The sequence below is a fragment of the Malurus melanocephalus genome, unplaced genomic scaffold, assembly GCF_030028575.1.
Source record: "Malurus melanocephalus ecotype Western Australia unplaced genomic scaffold, MMel_1.1 scaffold_579, whole genome shotgun sequence".
Classification (NCBI taxonomy): Eukaryota; Metazoa; Chordata; class Aves; order Passeriformes; family Maluridae; genus Malurus; species Malurus melanocephalus.
The window spans coordinates 246,090-264,108 of record NW_026623811.1 but is presented as its reverse complement, the minus strand read 5'-3'; the positions used below and the strand labels follow the sequence as shown (position 1 = coordinate 264,108).

The window sequence follows — 18,019 nt, the reverse complement described above, 5'->3', positions numbered from 1 at the left end:
AAATGTTGATGAATGCACAAYGTTCATTAACATTTCAAACACTAATGAGCTTTCAAGTATTAAAGACCACTGAGAATTAAACTTTAAGTCACCGCAGGCAACTGACAGCTTTTTCCATTGGCTCGCAGGAGTTTTGGATCAGGTCTTGGATTTAGAATAACTGGGAATTAATGGCTAAGGAATCACACACACAGTGTAAAGCAGCACTTGTCAGGATGACAGCCATGCACGGGGGTTATGGGGAGGGCAAGGGTTGTGTGGTACCTTTGGGTAGGATGGCACATCCCGCCGGGGAGCTGGCCTCTTGTTCTCATCCAAAAAGCTGTACTTGCAGGGACAGTTAGTCCTGAAATTAAACATTCATCTCTTAACATTGAGGGAACAGAACTGCAGTGCCTCAGAAAATGCCAGAAGTGCTCTGGTGTCCCAGTAGGCACCACTCAGAGAACTGCCCCACTCCACAACCCGTCCCTCTTTCATGTGGTGTTGTTCAAACGCTTCGATAGCATGATCCTCTTCAGGATTTTCTCCCCTTGTGCAAAACCCCTGTTGCCCTTTCTTGTCTATTTGCATTCAAGAGAGAGGCATCTCAGTTCAGCCATGTATCCATGGATACCCAACCACTTCTCCTTAAACCCGGGAACTTTCAGCCAGCAGCTTGCTGTCTGTGACAGATGTCCTTCTCCAAGGCTGCCAGGGACCACGCTGGCTGTGGACAGTGGCACATCTGTGCTGATTTATGGGTGAAGACACCCACTGAGCCTTAGTRCAGCCTACAAAACCTTCCACTTTAATGGTGTCACCTCTTGCCTGCTGCCTTTCATGTGGGACAGCAGCAGAGAGGCACAGACTCGGCAGACAACTCTGCTCGAATCCTGGAGGGAGCCACTGCCAGCAATTACAGGTAATTAACCCTTGCCTGGTTATTAACACCAGCCAGTCATCTACTCTTCTTCCTCTGCATGTGGAAAAGCCAAGCTGAAGCCAATGCTGTCCCATCTGAGCAGAGSACCTTATCCCTCTCTACGATTCCCTGATGAGGTTTGCAGTCAGGTGGGCATCAGGCTCTTCTCCCASATGAGCTCAAGCTGAGCCAGGGGAGGGACAAGATGGACATCAGGGAGAATTCCTTCACTGGAAGGGTGGTCAAGCATTGGAAGGAGCTGTCCAGGGCAGTGGTGGAGTCRCCATCCCTGGAGGGGGATGTTTAAAGAACGACTGGATGTGGAAYTCAGTGCTCTGGGCTGGGTGACAAGGTAAGAATCAGTCATAGGTTGGATTTGCTGCTTTGGGAGGCCTTTTCCCAGGAACTTTTCCACATGGRCTTTATTCTCTCTCATGTGAGGCTGATCTTCACTTATAGAATCAYGGAATGYTTTGGGTTGGAAGGGGYCTTAAAAGYCATCCAGCTCCACCCGCCCTGCCACAGGCAGGGATGCTGCTCACAAGATCAGGTTGCTCAGGGCYCCATCCAACCTGGCCTTGAACACTTCCAGGGATTTRTCCCTGTAGTCCTAACATTTGGATTGTCCTTTCTCAGTTTTCAAGCCCCCTGCCAAAGGAAGCAGAAAGAAGCCTCCCAAAAGAAGCCAAAYAAAGCATTCCGTTAACTGTATTTGTCCATATTTTATTGTTTCTTTTATTTTATGTTGTGCATCTTTTCAGTGATTCTCTTCTCTATTGGGAATTAGTCTAGGTCCCTTTTCTCCTTTTAACCTTGATTTCTGATGGCACTGTCTGAATCCTGTGAAAGTTATGTCATTTCACAGTTCACAGTGGTCAGCTGACTTCAACCAGATGCCTTTCTCTGCCCTGTTTAAGGAGATTCTCAGTTGATGAAAAGCTGTCTTAATCGTTTCTAAAGCTGTTTCCTCAAAACTCCACTGTGTGGGGTATTAGTAGGATAAAAATAGTGAGATTGGGGCATTCCTTGCCCTAATTGGAGCTGACTGCCAGGGTTAGCTGAAGGTCAGCCAGCTATCTCTAATTCCCAGCTGCAGCAGGACATTGAAGCCTTCATCCCAGCATGCTGGGGAGCCCAGCAGAGCCCAGGATGCATCAGACCTTCACAAATATATCTGCAAATTGTCATGATTTTAAATGACACCATAATGCTATTAGCATCTGCCAGCGGTGAGCTCAAAAAGCAGACAAGCAAGACAAAAAGCAATTCAAGAAGGATGCAAATGGAGCTGCTTTGCTCTTCTGGAAAGAGAGATGCACGTTTCAGTGTGCTTTTATAAACCTGACTGCTCAACCTTACTCTCCCATTTGGTAATGTAACAGCAAATATAAAAATAGTAAACATACAGACTGCTGTGAYTTTATTGAAGGAATGTAGGCACTCACATATATTTACGTATATTAATTAAACTTAGATGCGATCCCTAATTGCAGCCACGTTATCGAGCAAATAACACTGCACTAGGGATGATGAATCTAAGTGGGGGGAAATACATATCCACTTCCCTGGGATGCCTCTGTTCCCACATAAAYCTCATGGCAGTGGGAGAGGGTTTGTCAGCCACCCTGGAGGGAAACATCCCTAGCTGGGGTCACCACCATCACTGCCATGGGGCTGTGGTGCCTTGGGAAGAGGGAACCACAGCTCGTTCCTCAGCAGCTCCTGATGGGAACCACCAAGGACTGTCCTCTCCTCAGTCTTGTACCCACAGCTAACTGACACCCAAACCCACAGGGTRCAGGTAATCAAGGGCAGAATTCTGGGCGAGCAGGAGGAGGTTTTGAGCAGCTGGGAGGAGGAAGATGCAGCTCAGGGTAACCAAGAGGAGCCATATGGACACAGCACCAAAGTGATGCTGAGCAGAGCAAGTCCCGCTCCTGCTGTGRGTGTGAGCTCAGAGCAAGCCAGGCTGGGTGTCTGTGCCCAGCKGAGCCCCACACCTATTTTTCCCACAGATTTCCAGCCTCACACCCCGTCCTGGTTGCTTTTGGAGCCTGTCACATCTCACCCTCGGTGGAGATGACACCCCAGCTGGAGCTGGCTGCACTGAGCAGATGCAACGCTCTCCATTCTGCTTTTCTTATTAACAGGTTGTTGTTTGTATCACAAAATATYGATTGGAAGGTGACAGGATCTGGGATGGCAATGAGTCACGGCTGCTGGGACAGTCTCATACTTCCTGATGTGGTGTGGTGGCAACTGAGCCAAYGTGAAGTTGCTGTAACTTCTTTTTTGGGATCTAATTCCCTGTCCACCTGTGCATCACAGCTCAGCTCTCCCAGTTCCCTACCACAGCTGAAGGAAAGACATGCGGGAACACACAATTTCTCACATCACACCCAGAACAAATCAGCACACACACTCTTGTGTCTGCTGCCAACCTGGACTCGGATTTTTCTAGTGAGTTTTTTCCCCCAYACACCCCAACAAGAAATGATGCAAGTCACAGGGCAAACTGTGTTCCATCCTGCTGGGATAAATCTGAGGCACACATCTGAGGTTAATCATGTTACTCTGTGATTATGCTAATGTGACAGCTGAATTTGGCCTTGGACTTCGTGGGAATGCATTATCATTGTGCCTCCTGACACATCTGGATGGCAACATTCACAAAAGCCAGTGATTATAAAGCCTGAATGTTTCAGTACATCTCCCATTGCCCTCAGTAGTAAACAGTTTTGATTAAAGGTCAGACAATTTGACCCCAAGAGAGACAGTCAATTCGGCACAGCTCCATTTGGTGTGAAAAATCCCTTTCATCCACATTTTGAGCAGTAGGATATATTCCTCTTCAGCAACCTCCCCAGAAGTATTCCCAATCTCACAGTGATGATTTGTTAATCCAAATGGGGCATTTCACTGGCACAGGGAGCATTTTCCAGCTGGAGCCACGTACCATACAAAACATAATTTTTTCTGCTGTGTTTTAATTACAGCAAAAGCRAGCTTCACCATCACAATGAGCCCTTGCATTAGAAAGTAAATTCCCAATTTCTCGTTGAATTTGAAACGRATGATTTATAATAGCATGAGATCATAATTAGAGGAGCTGCTACATATTTATTTGGTAATTTCCCAGAATATATTGGAGCTGATTTGAGCGTTAGCTGGTTCCCAACCAAAACTACACTTTGCAGAACTTCTTTTCCCATTCCCTCTCTCCTGTAAATCTGGGTGAAGAATTCCCATTCTGTGTGGTGACAACTCCCAAGAYCTTTTTCTCTATTCCCATGGCCCAAGCTAATTTAACTGGTGAACAGCTATATATCTTCAAATGTTAAATCAAAGACCCTGTCCTTGATGGTTATTGGTTTCCTTGCTCTTTTACTTCTAATCCCAGGAGATAATTCTGTGGAAATGTTGCATTAGGGTTTGAAACCAGACACTTATTCCTGTGGTTAGGTCCCAAGCAGGACTTACCTGCTGCTTCTTGCTGCCATTTCCTCCCTCATCTTTTTAATGTCGCGCTTGCATTTCTCAATCTCCACCACTTTCAGCCCTTCCACTGTCAACAAAGGAAAACAACAGGGGTGTTACCATGGCAAAAAGTCGCAGGATTTCATTTCACAGTAGTGCAGAATTTCAGAGAGCTCTGGCAGTGGGGTTATCCAGTGAAGCAGCCTGCGAGGGTTTGGCTCTCCTACGTGCAGGTGCTGCCAAAGCCAGAGATCTTGGAAACCCACAGGAATTCTCTGCTGCCAATGCAGATAACAGCCACGGTATTTTAATTCACTGAATGGCTAGAACATCTCGGCTCTTTCACAGCAGCAGGCAGCTCTTCTGGTGCCTTCACTTCTCGGCTGTAGAGCACGAATCAGAGGAAATCCTGAGCAAAAAAAAACCCCTCCCGTGATGGGATGATAGGCGCGGCTATGCAAGCACGTCCCGGTAGGATTAGAATTCCCATTAAGATAAAAGGTTTTAATTCGAAAGTTCATGCAGAGCATTAAGGAGCTCTGAGASCCATTGTCGGATACAGAAAAACCAAAGCGAGAATGCAGGAGGGAAAGAAAAATGTTGAAAATTTGGCTCTAATGATGGATTTCTTTCATTTTTTTTTTTTTTTTTAGAAGTATCGAAAACCTGTCACTTCTTTTTGCCGATCAATCCCCTAATCAAAGGTTATTTCTCCATGGGGCACAGAAAATCCTATATTCACCTTCTGCGTGTGATTGCGAGAGCCACGAGGCAAAAAGTTTGATTGCCTTTCAATGCAGCAAGGCACTTTATCCCACGTGAGAGCCCAACGCAGCGAGAGCATGAGAACGATTCTCCCTTTTCTTTCCCCCTCATTGAACCGCCAGTGTGATCAAGGACACAGCACCATTTATTACGTCCCTGTCATTCACACGCAATCATTTCACAGCTCATTTGTTTACTGAGCTCGTGGTTTGAGTGGAGGAGCTGCGGCTCTGGGAGAGCTCAAGGGAACGTGCAATCGGACAATCGGTGTTCAGCAACTTTCTTAGAAAATCACAGTCTGGATCACGCTTATCTGGAGAGCAGCATGTAAGTGATAAAGCCCTGCCTTGAAGGGCACAGCTCTGCAGATAAGCAGAGACCTTGATTTTGTATTCTTTATGAGAGTAACAACAGAGATTGCAGCTGGAAATGGGAAAAGAGGACGAGATGTGTATRAACTGAGCCCAGAATGCCACATATTAGGAGAGGAAAGGGAAAGGAGGCTGATTTATGCTTGTTTACAGGCRTGCCTGCTGCCTACAAATCTCGTTTAGAAATTTATATCCATAATAYTATAAATATATAAATACCATATATTATAAACAATATGTTATATAATAATATAAATATTATAATTTATAATAACATTATATTTTTTTGTCCGTCAWTGTGACAGGCAACCTCTTTGGGTGATCACAATGTAGTGATACAGGCAAGCTGCTGTCCTGCTTCTTGGATATGTTCATTCTGGATACCTGCCCGCACTTTTTCAGGGTGCTTTGTCCAGCTGCTGATGATCAGCTGCAGGCCCTGTGTTGCTTTGCACCACCTGGGTGCATTCATCTGGGAGAAATTCATGGATAACCCATTTGCCAAGATGTCTAAATGGTGGCCAGTGCCTATTTAAAGCAGTGGGAGCCAAGCAGAGTTATCAGAGAAGTGGAGCAGGCAACTGCAGGGAGGAGTTCTGGTGCAAAGTAGAAGCCCTGAGCATTTTTTTTTTTTTTTTGTGTTGCATCTCTTTAGTTTTCATCCCAAATCTCACAGGGGGAGCAGAGAATTTACATAATTATTTTCTTAAGGTAGATGTGAAATGCTTGCAAATTGCCAAGGGTTTTTTTGCCAGCTCCCTTGTTCATGTGTGGGCTGCTGTGCAGAGTAAGTCAAGCCACGGGACAAAGCATTCCTCTGCATGTACTCATTTTCCAAGGAGAATTGACAAGCTTTAGCTGGGATTTAAATATCAGCTGAAAGATTTGGCTCCCTGAAAACCCATCTCTGATGCAGTTTCTGGGCAGGAATGGGAAGGAAGCTGAGATCTTTTCATGTGAGGTGCAGATGCAGTGCTGTCACAAGCACTTCTCCCCACACACATGTCCCCTCTGGGGAAGAAATCCTGGAGAGCACATGTGAAAGTAGTGGAAAAGGGATCTCTGAAGGAGGAGGAAAAAAGGGAAAATAAAAGCACAATTCTTTCCACATTTGGCTTGCAAATGATAAACAGCCTTGTCATGTGTGCTGATTAAGGGCCCATTATATTATTCTGCARCAAGAAATACCTTCTGAAAAGACCCTGTTCTGTCTAAAGAAATCCTTGGGCTGAATCCAGCAGTGAAACACAGCTCTCAGAGCAACCTCAGGGAGCCCAGCTCCAGCAGGGAGCTTGGACACTCCCTTTCTCCCACGGTTTTGCTTTTTAAACAAGCCCGGGGAATTATTTTAGAATGTCACAAACTGGGCTCTGCTGCGAACTCTGGAAGTCCATTTCAGAGCAGATGGGTGCCCAGCAATGAAGGGCTGGAGTGGGTGAGTGCTCAGCTCTTCCCTGCCAGGAATGGCATGAATGCCTTGGTTATCTCCCTCCAGCRCCGTGAGCTGCCAGAGCTGCCAGGCAGAGTGTGTGTCAGGGAACCCAGAGGGTTCACCAGAGGCCAAAAGCAGCCTTTAGCTGGCTGGGACAGTTGCTTGCTCTGGCTGCCAAGGGGATACAAAGACCCACAGGCTTACCTCATTTGCTCTAATCCATGGCATTTAGCCCTGAGGACTGGAGCTGGTCAGAAGTTTCACTGGAAATGCAGAGTGACTGGGGTAATTTTTCTTTTTCTCTTTTTTTTACATTTATTTTTCACCCCCCAAAAAATAAATCAGCACAGCTTTGGGAGAGGCATCAGCCAAACACACAGGGAGGAATTCATCCCTAGATTCCTTTCTGGGGGATTGTCCCCTCCATGGATATCCCACAGCAGCAGGAGCCTGAGGCTGAGGTGGCCACAGAGAGAGGTTTCCCTGCAGCTGCTCTTCAAATGAGGACATTTCTTCCTCTCCCTGCTGACAATGGGATCAGTCTCCCCAAGCAGCTGCAGGGKCAAGGTAGCTTCTGGTCAGGGGAAGTTTCAGGAAAAACTAGAAACATTTTTTTCCAGCTAGTTCTAGTGGGAAAGTGCATTCTGCAGCTGTAGTGCTGGGAAAGGCTCTCCCTGCTCCTGACTTCAGTGCTGAGCATCCACAAGGATGTGGCCTTTGGAGTCAAACTGGATGGCAGTACCTTGTTCATACCTCTTCCCTATCTCTCTGGGACCTGTGTTCTGCATAATCTACTGAAATAAGTCCGAGGCAGCACAGGGGGAAGCAAAACAACCCAAAAAATAGAAAGGGAGCTTGTTGACTGGGTGAATTCAACTTGGTAACAATATGGAGGTGTTATGGTGCAAGGAAGGAGGGTGTTACCCCTGGAATTACAGACCAAATGCCCCRGGGAGGGTGGGATCAGGTGCCCCAGCGTTAGAGGATCAGGGAGTGCAGGAAAGGGGGGTCATTGCTGGTTGCAGGGAGGTGACAGACACCTGGGGCAGGGGGGACATGGCAGGGCTGGCCAGGGGCTGGGAGGTGGAGATGGGCAAGATGTGGTGGAGCCCTTCTGCCACAGGGATATGGGAACAGCAGGAYRTGGCCCCAGGCCCCAAAGYTCAGTGTAGGGCTCAGCAGCMCCTTGAAGGGGAGGACAGGAGGTGSTCTGGATGCTGGCAGCACCAGCCAGCCCACCCTGGTCCCCACACCAGTGCCACCACGGGCCCCACCTTCCCCATACCTCACCACGGGCTGATCTGTGGCTTTTTGGGCTCAAAAATGGCCAAGTTACAAGGGATTAGAGAAAGTGGAGGGACTGTGAGGAGCAGSACAGATCAGAGGGCACAAGAAGGCACCAGTTCCCACTGTGATAGGAATAAAGGGACACTCACATTCAACCTTTTTCTCCAGCATTGCCAAGTGATTAGCTACTTCCGTTTTCAGCTCATTGATTTTAAAAACCCTGGAAAGAAAACCCTCATGTATTAATGTTATACATGCAAAGYTCTACCTACCCTAGGTGCTAAGAACTTCTGCTGGAAATATCCATATTTGTGTCTCTATGACTGATCTGCCCAGCCACGTTTGCCATAAAGAAAAGCAAATTTTCCATGGAAATGCTAACATCTGGGCAGAAAACACACCCGGGCTTAATTTTCAGAAAAATTAACAGCAAGTGACTTTTTTTTTTTTTTTTTTAATGGCCCTGGGAATGTGCTGTGGCTCCACAACATTTCATCCCCCCTTTTCTCAGCAGTGACTTGCTACTGTACCCCCCAGGAAAGCCAAGTTAAATTGATAATGCTTCATCTGAGAGCAGCGTCTTGGKGTCTGCACTCTCTGAAACCTCCTCCCCTCCTGTCGAGTTACGCTGGTGATTTGCTGGGTTGTGGTGGGACTGATCTGTCTTATTGAAACCAGCTGGGATTAAATAAGCAGCTACACAGATGTGGAGAAATCCTCTCGGAGGAGAAACATTTTTGGGTGATAAAGGGGAAAATGAAACAAATCTGATGATTTGACTGTTCAACGAAGAAGCATTTCTTTTGCTTCCAAGCTTTTACTGCTTGATCTCCTTTTAGATCAAAGATAATCACTGAAATTACTTTTGGTTTAAGCTACTGTATTGCTGTCAGCAGGAAATAATGTGTCCCAGACCTAAATTYGGCAGGCAGTGGGATTTGAAAGATGTCTTAAATGCACCTCTGCCTGTTGTGAAAATTTCACTTCAGGCTGATAAAAGAAATAACATTTTAAATTAATAATGATGTGCAGTTTCTTACCTTGAGAACTGCTCAGCAATCTGTCCCAATAAATTCTGGAACAATTCTTCTTTCTCTGGAAAAAAAATTAGAAGGGAGACATGACAGAAAAAATACAGAGGAAAAAAGACACCCTYAACCCTTCTGCAAAGTGGTGTCCCCAGGCTTCCAGTTCTGATGGCGAGGCCAAAAAATTGTTTTGCTCCTTTGTACAATGTCAGGGTTTGAGAATCACTCCTTGTCTCACCCACTTTCTCTTCCTGCAGATCACAGTCAAGGTGTCTCAGAAGTTTTATTTTTGGGATGCTGGGTCTCTGTGAGAGGCAGCTTCTTTGAAGGCAGCACTCTCTGGAGAGGAGACCCCTTTCACAGATCTTGGGCGGGACACCCCRAACCACAACTGGTTTGATAGCTCTGCTCACAATCAGTGTCTCCACACCATCAGCACACTGTGACAGTGTTCATGCACAACACCACATCTCATGAACACAAAATAAAACCCAGCCTGCCTTTCAGTTTTATCCTGAGAYATTTTTTCTGGTGCAAACTCCTAAGGATTGAGCTGCCATGCATAAGCTCCAGGAAAACGTGAGATGCCAAAGCTGCTGTCCCTGCAGAATGAGGTCTGCCTGCCTTGGTTTGTGGGATGGAYACAGCAGGGTACAAGTTTCCCAACTCCTTTGTCCCTTGAGCTTGGACAGAGCAGCCACAGGGATCCTGCCAGGATCCTGGTGTTCCTGAGCGCCTGCAGCAGCTTCAGCTTGGGATCTTTCTCTGGCTCAGGAAGGTCAGCCTGATGAATCCCCAGCCTCCTCCCAGGACAATCCCAGGACACTCACTAACACAGGGAAAAGCAAACAGTCCCTCAAAACAGGACATTAGATTTCGAGGGAAAGTACACTCTAGGAAGGAACAAATACCACAGTAATGTTTTCCCATCTTTTATTGTGTCCACACAGGCAGGGGAAGCATAAATCTCCTTTGCTGAGCCCTGAGCTGCTGCTTTGGGATTGTTCCCTGTTTCCCCCACCAGCTATTGATGCAAACTGCTCTGTGCTGCAGTTGTTCCTGCACTGGGGATGTGCTCTTAGTTCCTTAYGCTCGAGGAAAGGAAACATTGAGTGCACTCATAAACACACTGCAGATTACAGAGCACCTATTTATACCCTACCCAGGAACACCCCGATGGCATTCCTGCAGATACATCTTGTCCTTCCCTGAGGGAAYACCATGCCTCACAAGTGCAATCACCCAGGCAAAGCACATCAGACAGAAAAACAGCCCAGCATTTACCATTTATTTCTAAATAATAGCTCTTGTACCTGTTGAAAGGATTTGCAATTCCTGAGGTATTAGAGATGTCAGCAATACTTGTCAAGAGCATTCACACTGCTGGTCAAAGCAATTTGGCTTTCACCCCCCCGTGTCTCAAAACTGGAGCAAGCATTCTGTGCTCTGAAAGTCTCAAATCTAATTCCCTCTTTTCTTTTTTTTTTTTTTTTTTTTTTTTTTTTTTTTTTTTTTTCCCAGCTCCCAGCCGAGCGGCTAGCAGAGAAAATGGAGAGATTAATTCTTCTCACAGAGACCCATTTTCCAGGTTTCCCGTAAAACCCAAGTGCTGAAACAAAGCAAATTCCGTGTCCTGTTTAAGAGAGGAGGAAAACTTACCGTGTGCAGCACCTGGGATGGCACGGAGTCCGAAAGAGAAAAGCAGAGAAAAACCTGTGTCCTCTCCCTTCGATGCTGCTCAGCCCTCTGACAGTGCCTGGAGCGTGCCAGAGACTGACAAGTTCCCTATAAACACTGTTCCAGTAAAAAAAAAAAACCACCCCAACGATCTTACTTTCACTCCCTCCCTCTGTCAAAACTCCCTTGGAGTACTAGGAAATTCTCATCCAGGGAACAGTCAGCTGCAATGTAATGTTTATGGATGTAATAAAAGACTCTCAAAATGAAGATGTRTGTTTTTATAACCCTAGGGTGCAGTAAAGATATATGACTAAGAGTGGCAGTTCGTCTCATCTTAAAGAGACAAAGATCCATTTCTCTACCCTGTTCCTTTCCAGGGGGAAGACCTCTGGTAACCCCTGTTTCTGAAGAAAATGAGACATTGCCCTGACATCATTTAGCCTCCCTCTTCCTCTCCTTTGTAGAACAGGAGGGTTAAGTGTGTTTTTGCTCCCTTCATTGCCCTCTGCCTTCTTTTTTTYACATCCCTGGGCAGGGCTGATACCCCAGGTGCACACGGACACCTTTCCCCTCGGATTACTTCATTTGTTTTGCTGCCATTCCCTCTGTGAAAAGGAAATCCTACTGCAAGCAGCTCTGGCAGCAACTCTGGGCCCCTTGCTGAGGGTCCTGCTGTAGCATCCCCAAAAAACCCAGCACCTTTCTTCTCCCCTCCTCTCCCACCACCACCGTCAATGCGCAATGCTGGCAAATGCAGATGTTCAGCATGTCGGGTTTGTGCACAGCACTCAGGGTGTTTCTCAGCTGACAAATGACAATTGGMACCCCCCCTGCAGGAGATGCCGAAATGGTTAATGATGGCCAGGGGCCAGGAGAGCTCAGGCTTCCCCAACCTTCCCATGGCTCATTCCCCAGCTCGCCACGGGCACAGGGACTGCGGCTCTCTGCCCGATGGCTCCTGCCAAGCTCAGCAGAGAGCTTGGCTGGGACACCATGGAGAAAGGAGCCATTCTGCCTTGTTCCCAGCAGGTTCTGGGAAGAGAGCAGGTGCGGGGGAACATAGCAGCAGCATTTTTTCCTGCGGCTCCCGCCGTGGCCGGATCGGGGGCTGGCAGGGAGAGCGCACCTTCGCTGCCAGACCGGCACCGGGTGCTCGCGGAGCAGCTCAGGTGAGCCTGCTCTGGCACAGATATTTCATTATCCACRGCAGGTACCCTCTGCCTCACACTGCTCTGCTCAGCAGCGCCTCTTCCTCTGCCCTATCACCCGCTGGGATCTCGGCCAGGGAGCCTCCTCCATCCTCCCACTCTCCCTGGCTCTCCTTGCCATCCTGCCGGCATCAGTAGGCTGCAGGCAGGGCGTATGTGGGCTTGGAGGGGTGCCTTGGCTTCCCCCTGCCTTTTCTGCTGTGGCCAAGCAGGGCTGGGAGGGCATGGACACCTCCTTTTCCTTGTCAGCCGCAGGCTGGTAAGTTCCTGCCCTGTTTCTCACAAATGCTTCTGCCTCTGGCTGAGACTTCCGTCTGCATTTCGCTTTCYGTGGTTTGTTTGGATCTAGGCAGTCAGAGTAATTAAAAAAAAAACAACCCCACAAGCAGCCAGGTGGACAAAAGCCTCGGRAAGGGCTGAGCTTCAAGCCCGAGCCCATGTCCATTAATCTGTCACATCGAGCCCCAGATCCACGTAGCAGCTCAGGCTAATTTGGGCTGTTGCATGCAAATTCCCCAGCAGGTGAGCAATCCTGAGGCCACATCCCGATGCACTCATCCATGTGGGATGCATGTCAGGAGCAGCAGGTGGGAGGAGGATTTTTCTCTCCCAGTCTCTGCCTCCTCAGTCTTGCCTGAGCTGCAAGCATGAACAAGACTCTGAAAAGAGGAGATGCCAGAATAAGAAGACTTAGACACAGTGACAAGCTTCTGTCGTTTTACCAATGCCAATCTGCACAAGATCTCAGATATTAAATCATCCAGGGGGGAAAAGCATCCCTGCAGATCTCTGGTGCCGTCACTGCCCTAACTTTGGAGGGGTAGAAAAATCCCTGTCTGCGTTCCCCTGCCTGTTCGTCACCGCAGTGGGTCAGGCTCGCTTGACCTCCCCAACAACYCCTTTCTCTGCACTATCACAAACAGAACAGACTTCAAATTAATTCCTCAAGAGCATGTTGATAATAGAGTCTGTTCATTTAATTGTCATCTCTATCAAATTGCAGAGTGTCTGAACCCTGATAATTACAACCACAACACAGCCATCAGCGTGTGAGTTTTGAGCCAGTTCCACCAGGAGGACACAGAGCAGAACCATTCTGTTTTTGGGAGGGAGAGGATGCTCACTCATTGGCTTTGGAAACAGAAACACCCAAAAGAGAAGGGTTTGGCATGGGGGTGTTGATGCTGTGTTGGAATAACCATGTGCCTTCTGGTCCAGGGCGACAGAAGGAGGGACAGGATGTGATCCAGCAGCTCCACAGGCTCAGAGCCAGCCAGCTCAGGCCTCCCCTCACCCTCACCCTAACCCTTGCAGRGAACTGACCCCTGACACAGTGATCGCTGCTGCATCCCACACTGACTGGAATAATCATTGTTTTATTTCCAACCCTCTCCCATGACTATGGCCAGGAAATGAAGAATTGTTTCTTAGCAGGACTCCGGTGGATGTCTYCTCTGCTGGATGGAAGCCACTGCTTATAATTTTCCTCCCGAAGGATAATATTTCCSAGTCCCACCTTTCACAGCCTCTGCTCACTGCAGTGTGTTCCATTCTTCTGCAGCTGCCTGGGAGACTGCTGAAAAGAGTTGCATTACCTCCCACCACTGTGAAAATTAGGGTGACCCCCTTTCTGGCACGTATTTGGGTGAGTTGCTTTGGGAAGCAGAATCACGCAGGCAGAGTTGTCTGAGAAGTGAAGATGAGAACAGAGCTGGTTTTTTTTTTTCTTTTAATGAAAAGGAACAATTTACCACTCTGTTTATTCTTCCTACTGTCAGCAAAATGTCAGGAATGCTTAAGATTAATGACAAGCCATGTGAAAGAGAAAAAGATACTAAGGAACATTAGTTCCATCACACTCAGCTCAACTTTCTTTCTCTTTCCATAGCAGACTCTGTCTTCTGTTTTGATAATCTATGGCCAGATTTTTTCTTGCCCTTTTAAGCTCAGATCTTTGGAAATCCTTGTTTCATAAAATGCAGGGAGGGAAGAGAGATCTTGCTGACACAGTGAGCTGTGCTCTGCACAAAGCAGAGCCATGTGCTGTCAGCTGGGGATGAAAAATGAGGGCTTTGGGAGAGTGCAAAAAGTCATCCAYGGTGTTATAAAAATATACTGTTAGCTTCATGTTAGGGGAATTTTAAAAAAAGAATCAAAAGAAGAGACGATTTTCTAGAAAGCCCCTCAATCATCTTCCCAGCTGGCATAACTCAGTGGCATTCCCTGKTGGAGCCGGGCTGGCCCCGTTTCTCTGTCATGGGGCAAATGCAGACTGGTTACTCACACCAGCTGAACACAGAGCCACGTGCTCCACCCCACCTTTCCCGATGTGATAATGCAAACAGGGTGCTCCCAGACCAGCAGAGTGATGCTGTTGCAGCAGACTTGGTCACAATAAGGAAATAGTTTGGCAGACAGCTTCTCACCCTTCTCAGTCACACGTGTCCTTTGGCTTTGACTACCTCCTTCTGGCAATCACTGACATGGGACCTTGTTTATGGCTTCTCACAAACCCTATCGTGGTTAAGCTCTTCCCTGTTCCTACCCTCTGTGCTCTCTTTGCTCTCTGTTCACCTTTGCTCCCTGCACGCACAATGTCCCTGCTGCTGCCTCTGTGTCTTCCACTCATCCTCCTTTTCAGATGTTCCTGCCAAGGCAGATGCCTCACAGAATGGCCTCAGTTCCCTGTGCCTCCTCTTCCAGAAGAAGACAGTTCTGTCAGACACTATATTTTTTTGAATAATTCAGGACTCTAAGCAAGAAGATGAGTTGGGACCATCAAAACCTCGTCTCTCCTGTCCCAGCAGACTCACCCATTCCTGCTCACTAYGTTTTCCAGCCCCAAGCTTTCTGTCTCATTCCTGTTCTGCCTGTGAACCCCGTGTTTCCAGGTCAATCTTAACCTCTTGCTCTTTGTCTCTCCTGTCTTCCCATTTGACTTCCCTAAATAGTGTCCCCATCTGATGTCACCTGTCCTCCTGCAGCCCTGCCACAGCAGCCAGCCTCTCCCTGTGGCTCCAGAGCTGTGGCACAGGCTCAGGCTGCCCTGATGTGAGTGGCAGGAGACACTGCAGCTGCACAGATGAGTGAAACCACGAGCCAGATGCTCGACAGGAACTGCCCCAAGCAAATGTTCTGCTCCAGTGTTTGAGAGCTGCCAGCCTGAGCATGATACTGGCGGGCAAAGGGATGTGGGAGGGGTGACACCCCATCCCTGCAGTGCTGTGTCTGGGAATGTGCTCCAGGTGTGTTCTTTCACCCAAGCCTTCTTTAATCTTGTCAGGTGTATTGAAATATTTATCACACTTAGAGCTGCCATGCCCACAACAGAAATTATGTTCTCTCCTCAGCCATATGGAAGTAACACGGGGCTCAAATGTTGAGCTCAGCTTTCCAGCAGAGCTTTGCTGAGGAGTGAACAARTTTAACAAAACACTGAAGGACAGGCTTTCATTTATCTTGCCTGAAAAAAACCCCATTGCTCCATGCAAAACTTTCCTYAGGGCATTGGGGTGCTGAGCAAGATCAGAGCAAGGCACTGGGAAAGTCCCCTGGACCTCAGACATTCACCTCACCCTCAAATYCACTGATATTTGGGTACATTTTTAAAGCTTTCCTGCAGAGCACTGTGATCAAACACTTCTTATTCTGCTGCAGCTAGAACCATGATACTGACATATTTGGGTTTTTTTTGCATCATGGCCACATAATTTTCACRTGCAAATGCCTGCAAATTCAACTCCAGTAAATTCAGCTTTAGTAGGTTCAGTTCAAAAGAGTCAGTTTACCTGAGAGCTGCTCAGTCACAACAGGTATCACTTTGTATGGAGACCTGGAAGAGTCAGAGAGGGTTGATGTTAGCAAAAATCAAAATGCAGTTTGTATTTCATATCCACACTCCYTGAGAAGTCAGAAGAAGTTTTTTAWTATATTCTAARCTCTCTTAAAACCTGAGGGTTTGAATAAGCAAAGGRCACTTTTTCTGAACACATGACCCTCTGATTTACTAGAGACAGAATCACAGRAAGGTTTGAGTGGGAAGGGACCTTAGARACCATCCAGGTCCAACCCCTTGSCCTGCACAGGGACACCTTCCACTGTCCCAGATTGCTCAGAGCCTTGTCCTTGGCCACCTCCAGGGATGGGGTTAATAACTCTTAAGAGTTAAGGACAGCATTTTTTTGTTCTGTGTTCATGCACTGTCCTGTGCAGGAGCTCCCCCGCAACAGCTGGAGCTCCTTCCCATGGCATCAATAAGAGCAATGACAGTGATCAGTCATAAAAAAATATGGGCCAAAGGCAGCAATGAGGAGACCTAAACTCATCATAGAGTTCAGTTTTGCTTTCAAAAAAACAGCARTCAGGAGCGGGGGAACAAAGGAGCTCCAAGCTTTGACAGCAAACAGGGAGGGAAGGGAACAGATACTCTACTTTAAATAACTAAAAGCAGTGTTTTTTCCTCAGACAATTACTCCTGCTCCAACAATCCAAACTAGCATTAGTGTTACAGGCCAGCACGCATTTCTCACTGTCACCCCCCTCCCTCTGGGGAGCTGCTCACATCCCACTGCACACAAAAGGCATCTGCAGGCAACCAGCTCCCTCTCCCTTGGGCCTGACCCTGTTTTTGGGGAGCAGGTGGCAGCAGGGCTTACCTCTCTGTGTTTGTAGGCATAGTGGGATCAATGGACACCATGCAATTGTCTGCTGTCAAAAGGGAGATGGTTGTGTTCCTGAAAAGCAAGTTCCAGAGAGGATTATTTGACCTAGAAATGCCAGCTGAAATTCTGTGCTGCTGCATGTGATGCAGAGCCACCTTCTCTCCTGCAGATGCATCTTTTGTCCTTGCACCTGGCCTGGGCTGGAAGTGTCTGGCACCTCTGTTACCTCAAAAAGAGGTAAAAAGAGTCAGAAAGGGTCAAGGCACAAGGTAGGCTTGATACTTCACCCATGTAAAACGTGAAGTGTGATCATTTTTTATCTCAGACTAGACCTTGCTCCCTGCTAATTCATTTATTCTCTTGACTCACTGACTAATAATTTCTGTTAAAAAGCTGAGTTTTGTGGTACATTGACTCAGCAGCTATGTATTGACTCACACGACACAAATGACTTTTGGTGCCATGAATATCTTGAAATTATTTGGTTACTCATTTACCAAAACAAACAAAACAAATACTTTGCTGAATATGGGATCTTTTTTTTTTTTTTCTAAATACTATGGTAAGTGTGATCTCATAGGCTCAGATATAAATCTTGGAGATTTATTTTGGCTCCAGGATCCTGGTTGAAATGCAATTTTCCTTTGGAAATCTTCTGATGAAAATAAAATGCCAAATATACAGTGAACACCCTGATTGTGAATGATTAAAGCTGTTAAACAAAGTTTCCTGGGTGATGGAGTGGAAGTATTTGACATCATAGGAAAATGAGAGTTATTAACCTCTCTAATGTCAAATGGGAGGAAATAGAATAAACAGCAAAGGGCATTCATTCTGTCCAGCAGATTATGCAAATCCTGAGTCAATTTTATCTTTCCAGAGCTGGGGTCATGCAGTAAAACATGATTAAAAGACTGGCTTATTTTTCTGCTGCGCTTTTCCTGCACTGTTAAGTTGTGTGTCCAGAGATAAAGACTTTGTGTTATTGCACCCAACCTATGCTGCTCGAGGTCCTTTTGCAGACAGCATAATTTCCAGAGGTGATTAAGAGTTCTAGAGATGACTTAGGGAATTCCAACCCCCTGCTCCACTGCCTGGAGGTGGTGCAGAAGTGGATGGATGGATGGATGGATGGATGGATGGATGGATGGATGGATGGATGGATGGATGGATGGATGGATGGATGGATGGATGGATGGATGGATG

The 18,019-nt window shown here is 47.1% G+C and overlaps 1 protein-coding gene across 2 annotated transcripts in view; it reads right to left on the bottom strand.

Moving 5' to 3' along the window:
- PDE9A (phosphodiesterase 9A) overlaps positions 1 to 18,019 on the bottom strand; it is a 47,922-nt gene that overhangs the window by 15,387 nt on the left and 14,516 nt on the right. The window contains exons 3-8 of one of the 2 annotated variants that reach the window (XM_057382687.1): positions 16,808 to 16,885; positions 15,941 to 15,984; positions 9,277 to 9,331; positions 8,386 to 8,456; positions 4,385 to 4,469; positions 265 to 346 (exon numbers count right to left, since the gene is read on the bottom strand). In XM_057382687.1, coding sequence (XP_057238670.1) covers positions 265 to 346; positions 4,385 to 4,469; positions 8,386 to 8,456; positions 9,277 to 9,331; positions 15,941 to 15,984; positions 16,808 to 16,885 — 415 coding nt within the window. Of the gene's footprint in view, positions 1 to 264; positions 347 to 4,384; positions 4,470 to 8,385; positions 8,457 to 9,276; positions 9,332 to 10,923; positions 11,001 to 15,940; positions 15,985 to 16,807; positions 16,886 to 18,019 lie in introns of those variants that run through there. The other variant, XM_057382688.1, reaches the window with a different exon arrangement.